This window comes from Oncorhynchus masou, chromosome 32 (genome assembly GCF_036934945.1).
Source record: "Oncorhynchus masou masou isolate Uvic2021 chromosome 32, UVic_Omas_1.1, whole genome shotgun sequence".
Lineage (NCBI taxonomy): Eukaryota > Metazoa > Chordata > Actinopteri > Salmoniformes > Salmonidae > Oncorhynchus > Oncorhynchus masou.
The window spans coordinates 10,405,818-10,427,792 of NC_088243.1; the positions used below are offsets into that span (position 1 = coordinate 10,405,818).

General features: G+C 42.7%; 2 protein-coding genes across 3 annotated transcripts in view; one reads left to right on the plus strand and one right to left on the minus strand.

Annotated features, from left to right (window-relative positions):
- The window catches only part of cenpf (centromere protein F), a 21,185-nt gene extending 15,113 nt beyond the window's left edge, over positions 1-6,072 (minus strand). The window contains exons 1-5 of one of the 2 annotated variants that reach the window (XM_064953203.1): positions 3,362-3,427; positions 2,104-2,314; positions 1,789-1,985; positions 1,531-1,646; positions 1,033-1,124 (exon numbers count right to left, since the gene is read on the minus strand). In XM_064953203.1, the coding sequence (XP_064809275.1) occupies positions 1,033-1,124; positions 1,531-1,646; positions 1,789-1,985; positions 2,104-2,265 (567 nt within the window). In that variant the 5' untranslated portion in view covers positions 2,266-2,314; positions 3,362-3,427. Of the gene's footprint in view, positions 1-1,032; positions 1,125-1,530; positions 1,647-1,788; positions 1,986-2,103; positions 2,315-3,361; positions 3,428-6,000 lie in introns of those variants that run through there. The other variant, XM_064953202.1, reaches the window with a different exon arrangement.
- On the plus strand, positions 5,150-21,413 carry LOC135525539 (thioredoxin-related transmembrane protein 1-like). Its single transcript, XM_064953213.1, has 8 exons — positions 5,150-5,539; positions 6,019-6,134; positions 6,575-6,620; positions 7,097-7,225; positions 12,666-12,711; positions 16,006-16,107; positions 16,475-16,541; positions 17,832-21,413. The coding sequence occupies exons 1-8, from the start codon at positions 5,337-5,339 to the stop codon at positions 18,035-18,037; spliced, it is 915 nt and encodes a 304-aa protein (XP_064809285.1). The 5' UTR covers positions 5,150-5,336; the 3' UTR covers positions 18,038-21,413.
- Positions 21,414-21,975: the final 562 nt, after the last annotated feature.

Consider the following 21,975-nt stretch of genomic DNA (forward strand, 5'->3'; position numbering starts at 1 on the left):
ATTTTAGCTTATCGCTGCACTTTAACCACATAAAATGCGTCAGCGTAGTTTTGGGAAAATTGGATAAAAAAATCATAGTAAATTGCCATGCAAAGTCTAAGAACTGCAATAGCAAAATCAAACATTTTTGCCCACAGATATAACGGAAAAGTCCTGGAGGGGCTGGTATTACACCATCCAGATGTGGTCAAATTTATTGGCACCCCTGCAATTTTATTTAAAAAAAGAGTGTGTTTAATTGCTATTTTTACCTATAGGCACCTGCACTACAGGTGAATTAAATTACACAAATGAGAATCAGCCTCCAACCAAACTAACTATAACTTTAAAAAGTGAACTATAAAGTTTAAAGTGAAAAATAACAGTGTCAGTTTAGATTTGTTCTTCTGGGTCCTGTGCAGTTGCAAATCAAACAATAACACCTCTAAACACCAAGTGTTTGCCATTTAAAACCATTTCAGAAGAAATAGTGAATGATGCAAGGGTGCCGATACTTTTAACCGCATCTGTATATACCATATGTTATGCTACTTCAAAGCAACAACAACGCTTTGATTTGTTTGACTAGTTTTCAACAGGTATAGATGTTTTATTGTCACATACACTAGATAGGTGCAGTGAAATGTGTTGCTTTACAAGGTCAGTCATAGTAGTACGGCACCCATGGATCAAATTAAGGTTTGCTCAAAGGCACATCAAAAGACTCCTGTAATTGAAACAGGGACCTTTTTTTTACCTTTATTTAACCAGGCAAGTCAGTTAAGAACAAATTCTTATTTTCAATGACGGCCTAGGAACAGTGGGTTAACTGCCTGTTCAGGGGCAGAACGACAGATTTGTACCTTGTCAGCTCGGGGATTCGAACTTGCAACCTTTCGGTTACTAGTCCAACGCTCTAACCACTAGGCTACCCTGCCGCCCCTTTCAGTTCCAGAGTGTCATAGTGGATTATCATGCTAACAAAACCACTCCAAATGTAGTCCCTGCACTGCATCTGACTGTGTGGTTGTGCTACTGAGCATTTCAACTCACTTTGACCTGTGTGATTTTCAGTTCGGCTTCCAGTCTCTTCCTCTCTTCCACCTCCTGGTTGTATCTCTCCTGAAGGTCCTCCAGCCTGGAGTCTGGGAGGGAGAGAAACTGTTCACACCACAACCATGCACTTAAAATAGACAGATGATACTAGTTATGGAGGCGGCTACCAGGGTTCGGGTCAATTTCCTTTCAATTCCAGTCCATTCAAGAAGTACACTGAAATTCCCTCCAATTGTTTTCGATTTGGAATTGAAATCAAACGTATTTATAAAGCACTTTTTACATAAGCAAAATCAGAATTTGGTTTACTTTCTGAATTTAAATGGACTCTAACTATGGCTACAACTGCACCGTGATACATTTTTACCAGGTAAGTTGACTGAGAACACATTCTCATTTACAGCAACAACCTGGGGATTAGTTACAGGGGAGTGGAGGGGGGTATGAATGAGCCAATTGCACAGAATGTAAGTGGGCCATATTGTGGTACTCTACCATGCTGTCTGTAGCTGGGGGTAGCAACAGGAGTGGCAAAGGTCTTCTGAGGAGTGCTGTAGGACTGTCGATCAGAGGAGTGGGAGGGCTGAGAACGGTCCTTTTCATTCTTATATCTGTAGAGAGGAATACAGTGTTATTATTACCATGTTGTAACCATCCTATTCCTAGGCTACCTAAGCATCTCCAGTATGTGCACAAAGCCAACGGATTTCTCGTACAGCCCTAGTGTACAGTAGTACTGAGCAAGCGACTCACTTCTTGAGTTCCTGCTCCAGTCGTTCTATGGTCCTCTTGCTGGTGCTGAGCTGACCCTCCAGGTTGCTGACCTGTTGCACTTTGACCCCCAGGTCATGGGTCGCCTTCTGACGGGCCTTCTCCACGGCGTCACATGACTCTACTAAGGCCTGGTTCTCCCTCTTAATGGCAGACGCCTCACTCTTCTCACTGTCAACCTGGAGAACACACAACTTTGAATGTCTAACACACAAACTGAATGTAAAAACAGAAATTCCCCTAGGATAAAGTATTGTTAACGTTTTGGAATTCAACACCATAACTTAAGTCACCAACCTTTTGTTTCTGTTTTTGTAGAGCAGCCTCCAGTGAGTCGAGCTGGAACTGTTTCTGATTCCTCTCCTTCTTCAGCTTGTCCAGCTGTCCCTCAATCTCTTGTATCTTCTGCAGGGCTTTACCTGAAAGACCATCTTTCCACTCGTCCACTACCCAGCTCATACTGCTTCAATATCTGTAGCTAGCTACGTCAAGCCTCAAACGGCATATCCTGGGAGGGGAGAAGTACCAAAACTAACGTTAGCTAGCTATGCATATTTGAATGGAGGCAGTGCGAGTGACATAGCACTAAATTGTACACCAGATTCATAAACTTTTATATTGAATTTCACAATTCAGATATGTATTTGATTTTATTGATGATAAATAAATAAAAAATACAATATCCAAGTGCATATAAAATGATCCTGAATTTGTCACATTTATAGGGCAACTAGTGACAAAGTTTATCTGACAGGTTTGTCAGTGTATAACTAACTATTAGCAAGTTCATTCCTTTCTGTCCTGGGACGAATGAGTGCAAGTTTTCTAATACTATTTTTTTTTTGGGGGGGGGGTTACTGAAATTCCATAAATTTTGAAGGATACAAATTCGAATGTTTTACAAAGCAAATCTAAAAATCTTTCAATTGTTTTTACACAACACATCAAACAGATAACGTTAAACACATACAGGGATATTTACATAAAACATTTTGGGGAAAAGCTTAAGAGTATCAATTGATTCAATACCTTATTCATACTATTCAATGTGGCAAAGTAATTATTTAGGTACACCTTAAAAAAAAAAATACTGAAGATGCCCCCCCCCCCCCCAAAAAAAAAATATTTTTATGGATGTGATATTTAGCAATCATTTTTATCAAATGTATCGCGTACTTTCGTTAGTGGAGAATCATGAACTATCAAAAACTAAAAGAAATCTCAAACTCTCTGCAACTTACTCGTTTAGAATCATATGTCTTGGTTATAAATAAGGCATACCTCTACTGCCTTTTATCAAATATATTATTTCTCTGCGTTTATGCACTGTAGCTTAGATAGCTAACGCTAGCTAATCAAACTACCGTTCGCCTAATTTAGCGCTAGCTAGACCTCTTTTCATATCGAATGTAAACAAAGTAAAAACCACAACGGACGAACAGAGAGTAGTATTTGCAACTACCAAAACTGTTCAAAATAAATATTGGGCCCAATTTAACTATCTGCTTTACCAACCTGTTGCAAACAAAAGTTGTAGGTAGAAATCTGAACTCACCTAAAAGCGGTGATTCTTGTTCTTGAAATTTCGCTCCGAAAGACAAAATGCTGCTGAGAATTCAAAATCTCCAGTAATCTTCGATGTGGCGTTTGATTGGTTGATTATAGTGACTTTGTCAGAAACTCTCCATTGATTGGACGCTTGAATTTGAACAAAGTCCCCGCCCCCAGAATATTGCGGCAGTTTATTTGTCACGTGACTAACCAAGGTACTGAAGGGTTGGTCCCCGGGAGGGATCAGTCTTCAAACTGGTGTATTGTATTGGTTTGTAGTTACTCATCCTCATCTTGTAAATTGTTGTAACGTCTCCTAAACTCAGTTTATGCACATTACAACTACTATGGTTCGCATTGTTTTAATTTATGCGAATTTGCATTGTTGTTTTATTATAGCTAATGCCGCATTCACTCGGAACTAAGAAACTCGAACCGACACGTGTATAATAACTACAACCAGTTAACAAGTAGAACATTTCAGAGTTTCCTTGTTCCGAATAGCAGTTGAACGTGGCTTTAATATCAAATTCAATTCAAATGGCTTTATTGACATGGAAAACATGTTTACATTGCCAAACCAACTGAAATAGATAATAAACATCCCCCTTTCCCATTGTCTTTTTTGCCTCAGTGGATCGACTAAATTGTTCTGCCCAAATTCCAAAAACCATTTGCAATTGGCATGTATTTGGCTAATGTAGTTAGGCCCTAAAGTTTAGGCATAGGTGACGCACTAACATCAGATAAAAAATTATGAAAGAAAAACCTAATGTAGCCTATTGATATGAATTGCACAAAAATGATAGTTTTAGGTATTTTTAATGCATTGTTTTCTCTATTCAAACCGCATCACACACACAAACACTTTATGGGTCACAGTACCACTTTCTGGTGGTAAACATAAACTGACCCTCGGAGCCTACCTTCTGTTGACCCTGTTGACTCATCAGTAGGAAAGATTTGTTTCTCTTTTGGTCCATTCAACAACAGAGCGATACGATCCTTGTTTCAGCAGGATGTTGTATCTATACCTTATGTCATGCCTTATTGGAGTGGATTTATTGATAATGTCTGTTGGAAAAAAGTTTGGATGTTGCCACACACATACCTACTTGTTAACAAAATTAAGGAAGTTTCCTTTAAAATTATTCATAAATATTATCCTGCCAACCACTATATGAAGAAGTTAAAGGAAAACATCAACTCAAATTGCTCCTTTTGTAATGACCACCCAGAAACAGTTGTGCATCTTTTTTGGCATTGTATGCATGTAAGAAAACTGTGGCAAGACATCAGTAGGTTTATAATTGAACACATTTATGAAGATTTTACACTATTGTGGAGAGATGTACTGTTTGGATTCTTTACATGCAATTCATTTCATTATTTTTTGGGCCAAATTTCATATACACAAATGTAAATTTACAAACAGAAAACCAAATTTTCGTACCCTACAAAAATAAATTGAACTGTATTTTAAGACGGTTAAATGCTCTACTAACAAAAAAGCTGTTAGAATTGTAAGTATATGCATGTCCCTTAAGGTCCTTGTGTAATTGTAATGTGATATTGTACCCCCTAGCTCGATTGTCTATTGTTTGTAATCTATGTATGCTTGTGTTCCCTCATGTGCTTTATGTATTGATTTGTTATTAATAAAAATAAAATAAAAAATGGTGGTAAACATAATGCAGAAACTGATTATTTCAAGACGTTGCAAAACGTTGCGGTCTTGAATGGTACATTTCATTTGCGTGCCAAAAGCCGCAACGGAAGATGCGATAAACACATATTTTGTATTGCTAAATTGCTAAACTAGAAAATAAAATACCACCCATTGTGTGTTTTTCTGTGACATTAGAGAGCTGTCAATGTGAGCAGTATATTTTACAGTTGTTTAAAAAACTGCTGAGAAGGGCGGTTTCAGAGGTAACTCGGTAAACGGAAGTAGAAACGGTAGATTAGTTGACCTAAACATGGCGCCTTTGCTGGATCACGAAATTGGCGACGCTATGTTATGTTCTTTACCGTGGCGATCAAAATCTAATCTCTTGACATGTTCACTCGTTTTGCTTATTTACCTGACGTCGCATCCATCCTTGGCCAAACCGAGCAGCCTCAAAGAAATCACGGACGGAAACTGGGAAGACATCTTGGCAGGGGAATGGATGATTGAATTGTAAGTCCATCTAGCTAGGTAGCAAGCATGGTAAACTAACTGATTAGTTAGGCTGGCAATACATACAGCTAACGTTACTTTGCAATAGGTCGTTCTCTAGTCTTGAATCGGCGCTTGTTGATTACCACGCCACACCTAGCTAGATAGCAAGCTATCTATCTAAGATAATAAACTAACGTTACACTGTTTCATAGGCTTGCAGCTAACAATCTAAAAATCAACGCTTTCAGATTAATCTCAAATGATGTGACAGACCATGGCATGGTGGAGTTGGAAAGATAGCTAGGCTGCTGGACTACTGAGTGTTTTTGTTAGGTAGCTAACGTTAGTTGTATGGATAACATGTCATAACATGTTGACACCTGCTGTCATTGAATCTTGGATAGCCGTGTCAGATATTTCTGTTGTTGAAAAACGGTATCTAACGTTAATGTTATTGTCATGCCAATGTTTGGCCCCACCTCACTCGTCCCCGGCAGTTTTGCCCCGTGGTGTCCGGCGTGCCAACAGCTCCAGCCCGTGTGGAATGAGTTTGCCGACTGGGGTGAGGACATGGGCGTCAACATAGCGAAGGTGGACGTTACTGAACAGCCTGGTACGTTATGTATATATCCCTGGCTTCCTGACTGCCCATGAATAATTTCCCTTCTCACGTTTCGCGAAGTTTCCCATGGTACAGATCTTCCTAGCTTCTCCAATCCAAACCTTAACCTTTAGTGGGTAAAATGCTTAACAGACCAAAGATCACTGTCTCTTGGGCCAGCTGCACTCTACTGCTTTCAGAGGAATGAGAAGGGGAGAGGTCCTCTATGTTTTGTAGTTGAGACGACGCATGTTATCTGATCCAGCTATAGTCCACTATTACCATTTCATATACTTTGTTAGGTCTATCATGTTTTTGTAGACCCTTTGTAATATCAGTCAAGAACATGATGATATTGGACTCATTCAGAGATATATTTAGGCATATTCACTAACATTCTGCTCTCTCCTCCTGCCACCCCCCCCCCCCCCCCCCACCCACCCACGCCTTAGGTTTGAGCGGGCGATTCATCATCACTTCACTTCCGACCATCTACCAGTAAGTTCTCTCTCTAGTGCCTCAAGCAATGTCTCACATCCTGTTCGTCTCACAGACGCAGGCTAACAAAACTCAACCACCACCCATCATCCCATCATAGACTAATCAGGAAATGTGATAATCTTACAACCACATTTTAACCAGTAACCCTCACTGGAATGTGAGATGCTGTTATATACTTTAGCTTCAGACTTTGTCAGGAAGAGGAAGTGTCTTTCTAGCATGTTCTTTTTGTTGTTGTTGCTACTGTTATGATTCTAGACCCAGTTTAGACACTAGCCTTATATGTCGCTATAAAACCTTGTCTGTCAATGGTAGAAGAACTGTAAATATATGACCCAATTATTGCTTAGTGGCACAATGGGCAAATAATCTAACTGTTTCTTTGTTGTGCTTAATGCCACAATATTGGCTTCTTAATTTGGCTTTAATTGTGATAGATCTCTATGATGACACCGTGTGTGTGTGTGTGTCAGCTGTAAGGATGGTGTTTTCAGGAGGTACCAGGGGGCTCGCACCAAAGATGACTTGCTAAGCTTTATTGATGAGAAGAAGTGGCAGGGCATTGAGCCCGTGTCTTCCTGGTTTGGACCATCTTCCTTCATGTGAGTGGATTCATAATTGATTGATTGAGTGATTGATGTGAGTCTCCTCTCAATACAGGGCCTTAATGTGTGAAACTGGAGGGGAAAAAATACTGAAATGTAATGCATGAAAAGGTCCTTTTGAAGGAAGGATGTTTATTTACTTTTCTGTCTGAAAGGATTGTTGAGAAATGATGAATTGAAGTTGGGATATTTGTGACATTTTACCCTCAGCCAGGCCTCTTAAGACTTTAACAGGGATGGGCAACTTTAATGGGGTTGGGGCCGCAGTGGCTCGCGGGTCTGCTTACCCACATCCATACCCACACATGCAGTCAGAGCCCCCCCCTCCGACATTTTGCCATGGAGTGGAGAGAGATGTTTGCCGTTTTTAATATGATAACTGGGTGAGAGTGACAAACAAAATCAATGGGGGTTCCCCGGTCTGTAATTTGACCATGATTAATATGAGTTTAGATAGGCCAGCTAACTTACCCCCCCAAATGTCTTTTTGCTGACATGGGCTTTCAAGGGCAAAACTGCTGATGCCCAACAGAGTTACTATTCTAACTCTTAACAGTAAGGTGATATATATATATATATATATATACAGTGCCTTGCGAAAGTATTCGGCCCCCTTGAACTTTGCGACCTTTTGCCACATTTCAGGCTTCAAACATAAAGATATAAAACTGTATTATTTTGTGAAGAATCAACAACAAGTGGGACACAATCATGAAGTGGAACGACATTTATTCGATATTTCAAACTTTTTTAACAAATCAAAAACTGAACAATTGGGCGTGCAAAATTATTCAGCCCCTTTAAGTTAATACTTTGTAGCGCCACCTTTTGCTGCGATTACAGCTGTAAGTCGCTTGGGGTATGTCTCTATCAGTTTTGCACATCGAGAGACTGAATTTTTTTCCCATTCCTCCTTTCAAAACAGCTCGAGCTCAGTGAGGTTGGATGGAGAGCATTTGTGAACAGCAGTTTTCAGTTCTTTCCACAGATTCTCGATTGGATTCAGGTCTGGACTTTGACTTGGCCATTCTAACACCTGGATATGTTTATTTTTGAACCATTCCATTGTAGATTTTGCTTTATGTTTTGGATCATTGTCTTGTTGGAAGACAAATCTCCGTCCCAGTCTCAGGTCTTTTGCAGACTCCATCGGGTTTTCTTCCAGAATGGTCCTGTATTTGGCTCCATCCATCTTCCCATCAATTTTAACCATCTTCCCTGTCCCTGCTGAAGAAAAGCAGGCCCATACCATGATGCTGCCACCACCATGTTTGACAGTGGGGATGGTGTGTGTTCAGGGTGATGAGCTGTGTTGCTTTTACGCCAAACATAATGTTTTGCATTGTTGCCAAAAAGTTCAATTTTGGTTTCATCTGACCAGAGCACCTTCTTCCACATGTTTGGTGTGTCTCCCAGGTGGCTTGTGGCAAACTTTAAATGACACTTTTTTATGGATATCTTTAAGAAATGGCTTTCTTCTTGCCACTTCCATAAAGGCCAGATTTGTGCAATATACAAGTGATTGTTGTCCTATGGACAGAGTCTCCCACCTCAGCTGTAGATCTCTGCAGTTCATCCAGAGTGATCATGGGCCTCTTGGCTGCATCTCTGATCAGTCTTCTCCTTGTATGAGCTGAAAGTTTAGAGGGATGGCCAGGTCTTGGTAGATTTGCAGTGGTCTGATACTCATTTCAATATTATCGCTTGCACAGTGCTCCTTGGGATGTTTAAAGCTTGGGAAATCTTTTTGTATCCAAATCCGGCTTTAAACTTCTTCACAACAGTATCTCGGACCTGCCTGGTGTGTTCCTTGTTCTTCATGATACTCTCTGCGCTGTTAACGGACCTCTGAGACTATCACAGTGCAGGTGCATTTATACGGAGACTTGATTACACACAGGTGGATTGTATTTATCATCATTAGTCATTTATGTCAACATTGGATCATTCAGAGATCCTCACTGAACTTCTGGAGAGAGTTTGCTGCACTGAAAGTAAAGGGGCTGAATAATTTTGCACGCCCAATTGTTCAGTTTTTGATTTGTTAAAAAAGTTTGAAATATCCAATAAATGTCGTTCCACTTCATGATTGTGTCCCACATGTTGTTGATTCTTCACAAAAAAATACAGTTTTATATCTTTATGTTTGAAGCCTGAAATGTGGCAAAAGGTCGCAAAGTTCAAGGGGGCTGAATACTTTCGCAAGGCACTGTATATGTATGTATGTATGTATATGTGTGTGTGTGTGTGTGTTTTTTTTATGCGTGGCCCTACAAAGGGGCCTGTGGGTCACCAGTTACCTATCCCTGATTTACAACATGTAGTGACTGAGTCTGAATGTAGCCAGTATGTTTTAAAGAAGTAGATAACAGTGAATAAATAGCTGCAGTCCACTTCCATGTGTAGTCGTCTCTAAAACCACAACCTGTTTTTACTCCTAACCAAGCGTATTCTTCTTATCACTCCGAACATCACTGAAGCTGGAGATTCCCATCTCCTCACTAGCTTTAAGAACCAGCTGTCAGAGAAGCTCACAGATCACTGCACCTGTTCATTTTTTTTATTTTTTTTTAACCTTTATTTTACTAGGCAAGGCAGTTAAGAACAAATTCTTATTTTCAATGACGGCCTGGGAACAGTGGGTTAACTGCCTGTTCAGGGGCAGAACGACAGATTTGTACCTTGTCAGCTCGGGGATTTGAACTTGCAACCTTTCGGTTACCAGTCCAACGCTCTAACCGCTCTAACCACTAGGCTACCCTGCCGCCCATCTGTATACAGCCCATCTATCTACCTCATCCCCATACTGTATTTATGTTGCTCCTTTTGCACCACAGTATCTCTACTTGCACATCCATCTCTTGCACATCTACCATTCCAGTGTTTAATTGCTATATTGTAATTACTTCGCCACCATGGCCTATTTATTGCCTTAACTCCCTTATTTGACCTTATTTGCACTCACTGTATAAACACTTTGTTTTCTTTTTTTTCCTACTGTATTATTGACTGTATGTTTTGTTTATTCCATGTGTAACTCTGTGTTGTTGTATGTGTCGAACTGCTTTTCTTTATCTTGGCCAGGTCGCAGTTACAAATGAGAACTTGTTCTCAACTAGCTTACCTGGTTAAATTAAGGTGAAATTAAAAATAAATAAAAACATATCCAAACACTACACTACAGGACAACAGGACATATCCAACCGCTACACTACAGGACATATCCAACCGCTACACTACAGGACAACAGGACATATCCAAACGCTACACTTCAGGACAACAGGACATATCCAACCGCTACACTACAGGACAACAGGACATATCCAAACACTACACTTCAGGACATATCCAAACACTACACTACAGGACAACAGGACATATCCAACCGCTACACTACAGGACAACAGGACATATCCAAACACTACACTTCAGGACATATCCAAACACTACACTTCAGGACTACAGGACATATCCAAACACTACACTTCAGGACAACAGGACATATCCAAACGCTACACTACAGGACATATCCAAACACTACACTTCAGGACAACAGGACATATCCAAACACTACACTTCAGGACAACAGGACATATCCAACCGCTACACTTCAGGACAACAGGACATATCCAAACACTACACTACAGGACATATCCAAACACTACACTTCAGGACAACAGGACATATCCAAACACTACACTTCAGGACAACAGGACATATCCAACCGCTACACTACAGGACAACAGGACATATCCAAACACTACACTTCAGGACATATCCAAACGCTACACTACAGGACATATCCAAACACTACACTTCAGGACAACAGGACATATCCAAACGCTACACTACAGGACATATCCAAACACTACACTTCAGGACAACAGGACATATCCAACCGCTACACTTCAGGACATATCCAAACACTACACTTCAGGACAACAGGACATATCCAAACGCTACACTTCAGGACAACAGGACATATCCAAACACTACACTACAGGACAACAGGACATATCCAAACGCTACACTTCAGGACATATCCAAACACTACACTTCAGGACAACAGGACATATCCAAACGCTACACTACAGGACAACAGGACATATCCAAACACTACACTTCAGGACATATCCAAACACTACACTTCAGGACATATCCAAACACTACACTTCAGGACATATCCAAACACTACACTTCAGGACATATCCAAACACTACACTTCAGGACAACAGGACATATCCAAACGCTACACTTCAGGACAACAGGACATATCCAAACACTACACTTCAGGACATATCCAAACACTACACTTCAGGACATATCCAAACACTACACTTCAGGACATATCCAAACACTACACTTCAGGACATATCCAAACACTACACTTCAGGACATATCCAAACACTACACTTCAGGACATATCCAAACACTACACTTCAGGACAACAGGACATATCCAAACGTTACACTAGTTACTCAGCCTCTTCGTTTTGTGTTTAAACATACAACCAACACACCCAAGTCTGTATTCCCCAAATGGCACCCTATTCCCTGCATAATGCAATACTTTTCATCAGAGCCCTGGTCAAAGGTAGGACTATAAGGAATAGGGTGCCTGTCAGCCACTCCGACCCTTCAAATCACATTTTATTTGTCACATGCTCTGAATACAACAGGTGTAGACCTCATAGGGAAATGCTTACTCGCAAGCCCTTAACCAACAATGCAGGTGAAAACGGAGTTAAGAAAATATTTACTAAATAAAGTAACACAATAAAATAACAATAATGAGACTATATACAGGGGTACCGTTACCAAATCAATGTGCGGAGGTATAGGTTAGAGGTAATTTGTACATGTAGGTAGGGGTAAAGTAACTGCATAGATAATACACAGCGAGTTGCAGCAGTGTAAAAACAAAGGGGGGGGGCAATAGTCCGGGTGGCGACCTGATCAGTTTTTCAGCAGTCTTATGGTTTGGGGTAGAAGCTGTTAAGGAGCCTTTTAGACCTAGACTTGGTGCTCCGGTACCACTTTCCGTGTGTTAGCAGAGCGAACAGTCTGACTTGGATGACCTGAGTCTTTGGCAATTTTTCTGGGCCTTCCTCTGACACCTGGATGCAGGATGCTTGTTCCCAGTGATGTACTGGCCGTACGCACTACCCTCTGTAGCGCCTTACAGTCGGATGCCGAGCAGTTGCCATACCAGGCGGTGATGCACCCGGTCAGGATGCTCTCAATGGTGCAGATCTGGGGCCGACGATGACAACTTTTCAGTCTTCTGAGGGGGAAAATGTGTTGTTGTACCGTCTTCACAACTTTCTTGGTGTGTTTGGACCATGATAGTTTGACACTTTAACCAGGTTAGCTGGTAATTCTTAAATTATCTAAATGAAAATGTCTAAAAGGTGTTTTTCCCTTTTCTCTCCCTGAAGGATGAACACAATGTCCGCTCTCTTCAAGCTGTCAATGTTCATTAGGGTGAGTGCTGCTTTTGCCTTCACTGAGCTGTCAGACACCACACACCAACACCACACTAACACTGTCTGCATCCCAAATGGCTCCTTATGTAGTGCACTACCTTTGAACTTTGACCAGGGCCCGGTTTCCCGATAGCGATGGAATTTGGGCTTACAGAGTTTTTTTTATTTTTTGTTTTTTTTACGATGTATCTTTCCTACAACGCCAAAGATGTACCATATTTTTCAGAACACCATGCAGAGAGAACATTCCATACGTGTGTCAGATCAGGTTTCTCCATTCAAATCTCACCTTAAACTTTGCCCTCGGAACAGCCTCAATTCGTGGGGACATGCACTCTACACGGTGTTGAAAGTGTTCCACAGGAATGTTGGCCCATGTTGACTCCAATGCTTCCCACAGTTGTGTTAAGTTGGCTGGATGTCCTTTGGGTGGTGGATCATTCTTGATGCACATGGGAAACTGTTGAGTGTAATAAATAAAAAACAGCAGCTTTGCAGTTCTTGACACAAATCGGTGCGTCTGGCATCTACTACCATACCCTGTTCAAAGACACCTGCTGCCCCACCCTGTTCAAAGACACCTGCTGCCCCACCCTGTTCAAAGACACCTGCTGCCCCACCCTGTTCAAAGACACCTGCTGCCCCACCCTGTTCAAAGACACCTGCTGCCCCACCCTGTTCAAAGACACCTGCTGCCCCACCCTGTTCAAAGACACCTGCTGCCCCACCCTGTTCAAAGACACCTGCTGCCCCACCCTGTTCAAAGACACCTGCTGCCCCACCCTGTTCAAAGACACCTGCTGCCCCACCCTGTTCAAAGACACCTGCTGCCCCACCCTGTTCAAAGACACCTGCTGCCCCACCCTGTTCAAAGACACCTGCTGCCCCACCCTGTTCAAAGACACCTGCTGCCCCACCCTGTTCAAAGACACCTGCTGCCCCACCCCGTTCAGACATCTGCTGCCCCACCCCGTTCAGACATCTGCTGCCCCACCCCGTTCAGACATCTGCTGCCCCACCCCGTTCAGACATCTGCTGCCCCACCCCGTTCAGACATCTGCTGCCCCACCCCGTTCAGACATCTGCTGCCCCACCCCGTTCAGACATCTGCTGCCCCACCCCGTTCAGACATCTGCTGCCCCACCCCGTTCAGACATCTGCTGCCCCACCCCGTTCAGACATCTGCTGCCCCACCCCGTTCAGACATCTGCTGCCCCACCCCGTTCAGACATCTGCTGCCCCACCCCGTTCAGACATCTGCTGCCCCACCCTGTTCAAAGACACCTGCTGCCCCACCCTGTTCAAAGACACCTGCTGCCCCACCCCGTTCAGACATCTGCTGCCCCACCCCGTTCAGACATCTGCTGCCCCACCCTGTTCAAAGACATCTGCTGCCCCACCCTGTTCAAAGACATCTGCTGCCCCACCCTGTTCAAAGACATCTGCTGCCCCACCCTGTTCAAAGACACCTGCTGCCCCACCCTGTTCAAAGACACCTGCTGCCCCACCCTGTTCAAAGACACCTGCTGCCCCACCCTGTTCAAAGACACCTGCTGCCCCACCCTGTTCAAAGACACCTGCTGCCCCACCCTGTTCAAAGACACCTGCTGCCCCACCCTGTTCAAAGACACCTGCTGCCCCACCCTGTTCAAAGACACCTGCTGCCCCACCCTGTTCAAAGACACCTGCTGCCCCACCCTGTTCAAAGACACCTGCTGCCCCACCCTGTTCAAAGACACCTGCTGCCCCACCCTGTTCAAAGACACCTGCTGCCCCACCCTGTTCAAAGACACCTGCTGCCCCACCCTGTTCAAAGACACCTGCTGCCCCACCCTGTTCAAAGACACCTGCTGCCCCACCCTGTTCAAAGACACCTGCTGCCCCACCCTGTTCAAAGACACCTGCTGCCCCACCCTGTTCAAAGACACCTGCTGCCCCACCCTGTTCAAAGACACCTGCTGCCCCACCCTGTTCAAAGACACCTGCTGCCCCACCCTGTTCAAAGACACCTGCTGCCCCACCCTGTTCAAAGACACCTGCTGCCCCACCCTGTTCAAAGACACCTGCTTCCCCACCCTGTTCAGACATCTGCTGCCCCACCCTGTTCAAAGACACCTGCTGCCCCACCCTGTTCAAAGACACCTGCTGCCCCACCCTGTTCAGACATCTGCTGCCCCACCCTGTTCAAAGACACCTGCTGCCCCACCCTGTTCAAAGACACCTGCTGCCCCACCCCGTTCAGACATCTGCTGCCCCACCCCGTTCAGACACCTGCTGCCCCACCCCGTTCAAAGACACCTGCTGCCCCACCCTGTTCAAAGACACCTGCTGCCCCACCCTGTTCAAAGACACCTGCTGCCCCACCCTGTTCAAAGACACCTGCTGCCCCACCCTGTTCAAAGACACCTGCTGCCCCACCCCGTTCAGACATCTGCTGCCCCACCCTGTTCAAAGACACCTGCTGCCCCACCCCGTTCAGACATCTGCTGCCCCACCCCGTTCAAAGACACCTGCTGCCCCACCCTGTTCAAAGACACCTGCTGCCCCACCCTGTTCAAAGACACCTGCTGCCCCACCCTGTTCAAAGACACCTGCTGCCCCACCCTGTTCAAAGACACCTGCTGCCCCACCCTGTTCAGACATCTGCTGCCCCACCCTGTTCAAAGACACCTGCTGCCCCACCCTGTTCAAAGACACCTGCTGCCCCACCCTGTTCAAAGACACCTGCTGCCCCACCCTGTTCAAAGACACCTGCTGCCCCACCCCGTTCAGACATCTGCTGCCCCACCCTGTTCAAAGACACCTGCTGCCCCACCCTGTTCAAAGACACCTGCTGCCCCACCCCGTTCAAAGGCACTTGCATATTTTGTCTTGCCCATTCACCCTCTAAATCGAACACACACAATCCATGTCTCAATTGTCTCAAGGCTTAAAAATCCTTATTTAACCTGTCTCCTCCCCTTCATCTACAAAAGTAGTGGCCCCAGCCGACTTGTAAGTCGCTTTGGACAAAAGCGTCTGCTAAATGGGATATATTATATTATTATTATTAAGTGGATTTAACAGGTGACATCAATACGGGATCACACCTTTCACCTGGTCAGTCTATGTCACAGAAAAAACAGCTGTCCTTAATGTTTTGTACACTCCGTGTATATAGTCTATATTGTAGTTACTCTATCTTCTAATGTTTAGTTTTCATTTCAAGCATATTTTTAATCCTTCGCTTGTTTGTAAAAAAATTGCAAAGACATTGAAACTGACAGTTGAATACTTGTTCTCTCCCCTCCAGCGTTGCCATAACTACCTGATAGAGCATTTGGGGATTCCAGTGTGGGGCTCATATGTCATCTTTGGACTGGCCACTCTCTTCTCTGGCCTCGTCCTGGGACTGGTACGTTAGTCACACTCCTTGATGTTCAGTCCCTATGTGATGTGTCTTTGTTTGATTTTAAATTGAGCTAGGATTTGATTTATCTTACACTTTTGATTTTAATGTACTTTTTAAAGTAAGGTGTCGTGAAAGGCGTCCGGTCATATAAAAAGTGTTATTGTTTAGTATTATGTGCGTGCCCTCACATAGTGGACCACCAAGACACATGTAAACAATGGAGCAAATGCATCTCATTTTGTATTTTGTTGGAAAAACGACAGGCTGTGGAAGTTACTGGAGGCAAAGAAAGAGAGAGATCCCAATATTTTACAGTAACATCTGCTCTCCTCACCAACCGAGACAACTTCTCTTGTGCCTTCTCTTCCAGATACTGGTGTTCATTGCAGATTTTGTCTTCCCATCACGACGATTTAACTCCCCAAACTACTACCAGAGTGAGTATGAGATGACAGAGAATCCACGTCCTTGCAAATGTAACTTTGTGAAATGTGCTGAGTAGCACTGTGTTATGTGCTGAGCTCTTGGAGCGGATGTAGAAGATTATGGTCATCTTTTATCATCTGTCTTTACAGAGAACAGACATGTCTTTTTTCTATTCTTTAGTTGTGGACAGTTGTTTTTAGTGTAGGAGCAGTGGCATGGAGGGTACAGCATGTAATATAATGACTTTGTTATTGTCCTGTTATTCATATAGTCTTTATTGTCCTGTTATTCATATAGTCTTTATTGTCCTGTTATTTATATAGTCTTTATTGTCCTGTTATTCATATAGTCTTTATTGTCCTGTTATTTATATAGTCTTTATTGTCCTGTTATTCATATAGTCTTTATTGTCCTGTTATTTATATAGTCTTTATTGTCCTGTTATTCATATAGTCTTTATTGTCCCGTTATTCATATTGTCCTGTTATTCATATAGTCTTTATTGTCCTGTTATTCATATAGTCTTTATTGTCCTGTTATTCATATAGTCTTTATTGTCCCGTTATTCATATAGTCTTTATTGTCCTGTTATTCATATAGTCTTTATTGTCCTGTTATTCATATAGTCTTTATTGTCCTGTTATTCATATTGTCCCGTTATTCATATAGTCTTTATTGTCCCGTTATTCATATAGTCTTTATTGTCCTGTTATTCATATAGTCTTTATTGTCCCGTTATTCATATAGTCTTTATTGTCCCGTTATTCATATAGTCCTGTTATTCATATTGTCCTGTTATTCATATTGTCCTGTTATTCATATTGTCCCGTTATTCATATTGTCCCGTTATTCATATTGTCCTGTTATTCATATAGTCTTTATTGTCCTGTTATTCATATAGTCTTTATTGTCCTGTTATTTATATTGTCCCGTTATTCATATAGTCTTTATTGTCCCGTTATTCATATAGTCTTTATTGTCCTGTTATTCATATTGTCCTGTTATTCATATAGTCTTTATTGTCCTGTTATTCATATAGTCTTTATTGTCCTGTTATTCATATTGTCCTGTTATTCATATAGTCTTTATTGTCCTGTTATTCATATAGTCTTTATTGTCCTGTTATTCATATTGTCCCGTTATTCATATAGTCTTTATTGTCCTGTTATTCATATAGTCTTTATTGTCCTGTTATTCATATAGTCTTTATTGTCCCGTTATTCATATAGTCTTTATTGTCCTGTTATTCATATAGTCTTTATTGTCCCGTTATTCATATAGTCTTTATTGTCCCATTCCAGAGAAACAGACAATGGAACAAGCCAGACTGATTCAGCAGCTGGAGGAGGAGCAGGAGGCGGACGGAGAAGAGGATGATGAGGACGATGAAGATGGAGAACAGGACGATGTCTGGAGGAGGAGGAGAGCGTCTCCCGAGGGGCGTCCAGAGGAGGTGCTACGAAAAAGGGTGGTGGGCAACCGCGAGGACCAGGATGAGGACTCCTAGAGGTCTGGAGAGGAACTGAAGATGCCCCTTCAAACAGCTAGGAAGGGGAGGGGGCCTGGTTTGGGGCCTAAGCTCATTTTCATAAAGTGCCTCAGAATAGGAGTACTGATCTCTGAGTTTTAGATCATGATAACTAAGATGACATGGACAGGTGGAACTGATCCCAGATCAGCACTCCCATTCTTCTGTGCTTTATGGACACGGGACCTGGTCCTGAGCAGTAGTAGAGTTTACAGCAGACAGCTTACAGAGCCAAATCAACGCCCTGCTTCTTCTCCCTTCAGCTTCACCAGGAGTGCCCCGTATTCTGACCGCTCTGCTCTCACCACCAGCACCCTCCCCTGGACTGGAGGTGCTACTGCACACTCCCAACACCATTATCATGTTCTTTAGGCATCAAATGAAGGTAAACAGACTGGAACAGGAAGGGTTTATCCATGTCCAATTTGACATGCTCCTTTTTCATTCTCCGTTGGTAAATATTTTTACAAAAATTTTCCCTAATGAACACAAACGTGTTCATCCTTGTTCTTTTGAAACGGATCAATTGGGTGGTTAGGTGAGGTTTCAAGGAAAATTCCTCCCCAATTTTAGTCCATTGTTGACATAGTCCCAAAATATGTGTAACTTTCAAAATCCAGAAATCATCCCCGTGAGATGCATTTTGTCTCATATGATACCAACTGCATCAAGTGGGGATGATTGCTGTATTTTGAAAGTTGCATATCTTGAAAACTTGAGTGCTGACAGGCAAAACCTTTTGTGACTTTGTCAGCAATGGACTAATGAAACAAATCCCTTCAGATGGTGTTTGGGTGGCGTTTAACTGATGGTATGGCGGGCACGAGAACAGGATCATTTTACCACTTTGTGTCTTATGCATTTCTTAGGTTTTTATTGTATTCCTCATTAATCCCTGTTCAACAAATTATATACAGCTCTTGATCATTATTTCATTGTACACTGTGTGTCCAAAACATTAGGAACACCTTCCCAATATTGAGTTTCACCCTCTTTTGACCTCAGAACAGCCTCAATTGGTCAGAGTGTGAACTCTATAAGGTGTTGAAAGCGTTCCACAGAGATGTTGGCCCATGTTGACTCCAATGCTTCCCACAGTTGTGTCAGGTTGGCTGGATGTCCTTTGGGTGGTGGACCATTCTTGATACACACAGGAAACTGTTGAGCTGGAAAACCCAGCAGCGTTGCAGTTCTTGACATAAACCGGTGCGCCTGGCACCGACTACCATACCCCATTCAAAGGCACTTAAATCTTTTGTCTTGCCCCTTTCACCCTCTGAATGGCACACACACAATCCATGTCTCAGTTGTCTCGAGGCTTAAACATCCTTTAACCTGTCTCCTCCCCTTCGTCTGCACTGATTGAAGTGGATTTAACAGGTAACATCAATAAGGGATCATGGCTTTCACTTTTATTCACCTGGTCAGTCTATGTTGTGGAATAAGCAGGTGTTCTTAATGTTTTGTCCACTCAGTGTATATCTTCCATCTGTATATTTCTGTTTCTCCTCTTCCACTTTTTATTTTATTATTTTATTTTTTACCTCAGAAAGCGTATTGTTTGTTTTCATCCAAGTCTTCCTTGACAGACCTGGTATCCGCCCACCCTTGAACTTCATAATGCTTTTCTACATGCAACTAAGATCAAATCTCTTCTGGCCCTTTGTATGTTTCTGTTTGGTCGACACCAAGATGTTGAGTTGTACAGTTGTTGCTTTCATCTCTGGTAGAAGGGAACTGCTATTTGCTGCCTGCCTTGTTTTGAGGAAGTCTCCACTCCACTTTATAAAAAGATTGTAGTGCTTACTAAACCTCCCTGGAGGTGGACTTTGATCAGTATGGATCATTAAGGTTTGAACTGTTTTGGAGTTGTGAAGACGCCCCTTGTTTGGCCAGAACAGGGCTGCGTTCACAACCCCAGCATGATACAAAGATATTGTGGTGTAAAATGTTAATAACCTTGTTTTGTTGATCACTGCTGTAAAGCTAATATCCACCCCTTTGTAAAGCTGGCAGTGGAATGTATGTGAGAGTTGTATCTTGTGTTCATCTCTGTGTGAGATGTTCTTCCATATTAATTGGAAATAGTTTATTAATGTGCTGTCAGGTCAGTCAGAAACAATGCATGCTGTCTTTACAACTACAGTTATTATGGGGGTTCTTCAATATCCTGGTCACAAATGGCACTCTATCCCCTATATAGTTTACTACTGTTGAACAAGACCTATATAGCTCCGGTCAAAAGTAGTGCATTTATATAGGGAACAGGGAGCCATTTGGGATGCGTGACAGGTGATGTTATTTTAACCCTACTTCTGCTCCTTAGTTTTCTGGCTCCTGCTTTACTCTCTCTGTGTGAGAGGGCGAGAGAGGGGGTGGGGGGAGGGGGGTGGGGGTAGAGGTGTGTGTGTGTGAGAGAGAGAGAGACTGCTTTTTGAAGTTTAACTGAAATTTCCTGGATGCCGATTTTAAGCCTAATCCTGGAATGAAAAGCTATTTCAATGTACATTCTCCAGGACTATGCTTAATTGGTCTCCAGGAAACTGTCCCTAAGAGTTTGAACTCGAGGTCATTAACCTATTTTCCTGGTTTGAAAAGAGGCTAAGGTAAATCCCCAGGGCAGTCGATGCAGAGTACCAATGGTCATAGCCAGGGCCCGTAAAGCGTCTGAGTAGGAGTGCTGACCTGAGATCAGTTTTACCTTTTTTGAATTATATGATTAAGATGTGTCAACTGATCCTAGATCAGCACTCCTATACTGAGATGCTTTATGGATTTAGTTTGGTCTTGTTCTTTCAGTAGAACAGGACGTCTCACAAGAAGGACTTTGTGACTGAATTGTGCATCGTTCATAAAATAGTGTTTTACATTTTCTGAGTGGGCAGTAGAAGTGACATTGTAACCGGGGACTAGCATTTTACTGATATTTCATTATCTGTAAGAACTTTCAGCTTTGTATAACAGGCCGGTTTAGACCTATGACCTGTGTTGAGGTTCCACATTTTTAGCAATGACTTCTCTTTTGACTTCTCTTTTTAAATGCTATTATTTCTTTCCTACAAGCTATTTCCTCAAGTTGTGACAAGGGTACAACTTCAAAATACGCCCACCTGAACATTTAACATGGATCCATGTGGTTTAAAATGTAACTGTGGCTTCTAGCTTTCCTCGCTTCAGCTGCAGGGCGTATCCTAAATGGCTCCCTATATAGTGCAGGTCAATAGTAGTGCATTATATAGGGAATAGGGTGCCATTTGAGAAGCATGGAGAGATGTCACGTAGAACACTGAGACAACTCTGTTCTTACCGGTGTCCAACGAGAGCTCTTTCAATAAAGAATCAACTCCTGTTTGAATCGATCTGTACTTGTCACTCTGTGTGACGGCAATGTCCATTTTTATTAGGTGACTCACAGCGAGTGATGGACTGTGAGGTTTTACAATAACTTCTAGAAATTGCATAGATGAACTCTATCAAATGTATTTTATAATGCACTTTTTACATCAAAATTTGCCACAAAGTGCTTTACAAATACACAGCTGAAACCCCCAAAGAGCAAAGCAATGCAGAGACAGAAACATGGTGGCTGGGAAAAACTCCCTAGAAAATGCAGGAACCGAGGAAGAAATCTAGAGAGGAACCAGGCTCTGAGAGGTGGCCAGTCCTCTTCTAGCTGTGCCGGGTAGAGAGGAACCAGGCTCTGAGAGGTGGCCAGTCCTCTTCTAGCTGTGCCGGGTGGAGGTTATAAGAGTACATGGCCACTAAGGCCAGATCATTCTTCAAGATGTTGAAACATTCATAGATGGTCAGATAATAATACCAGTGGTTATAGAGGGTGCAACAGGTCAGGAGTTAAAGTCAGTTGGCTTTTCATAGCTGAGCATTCAGAGGTCGAGACAGCAGGTGAGAGAGCAAAA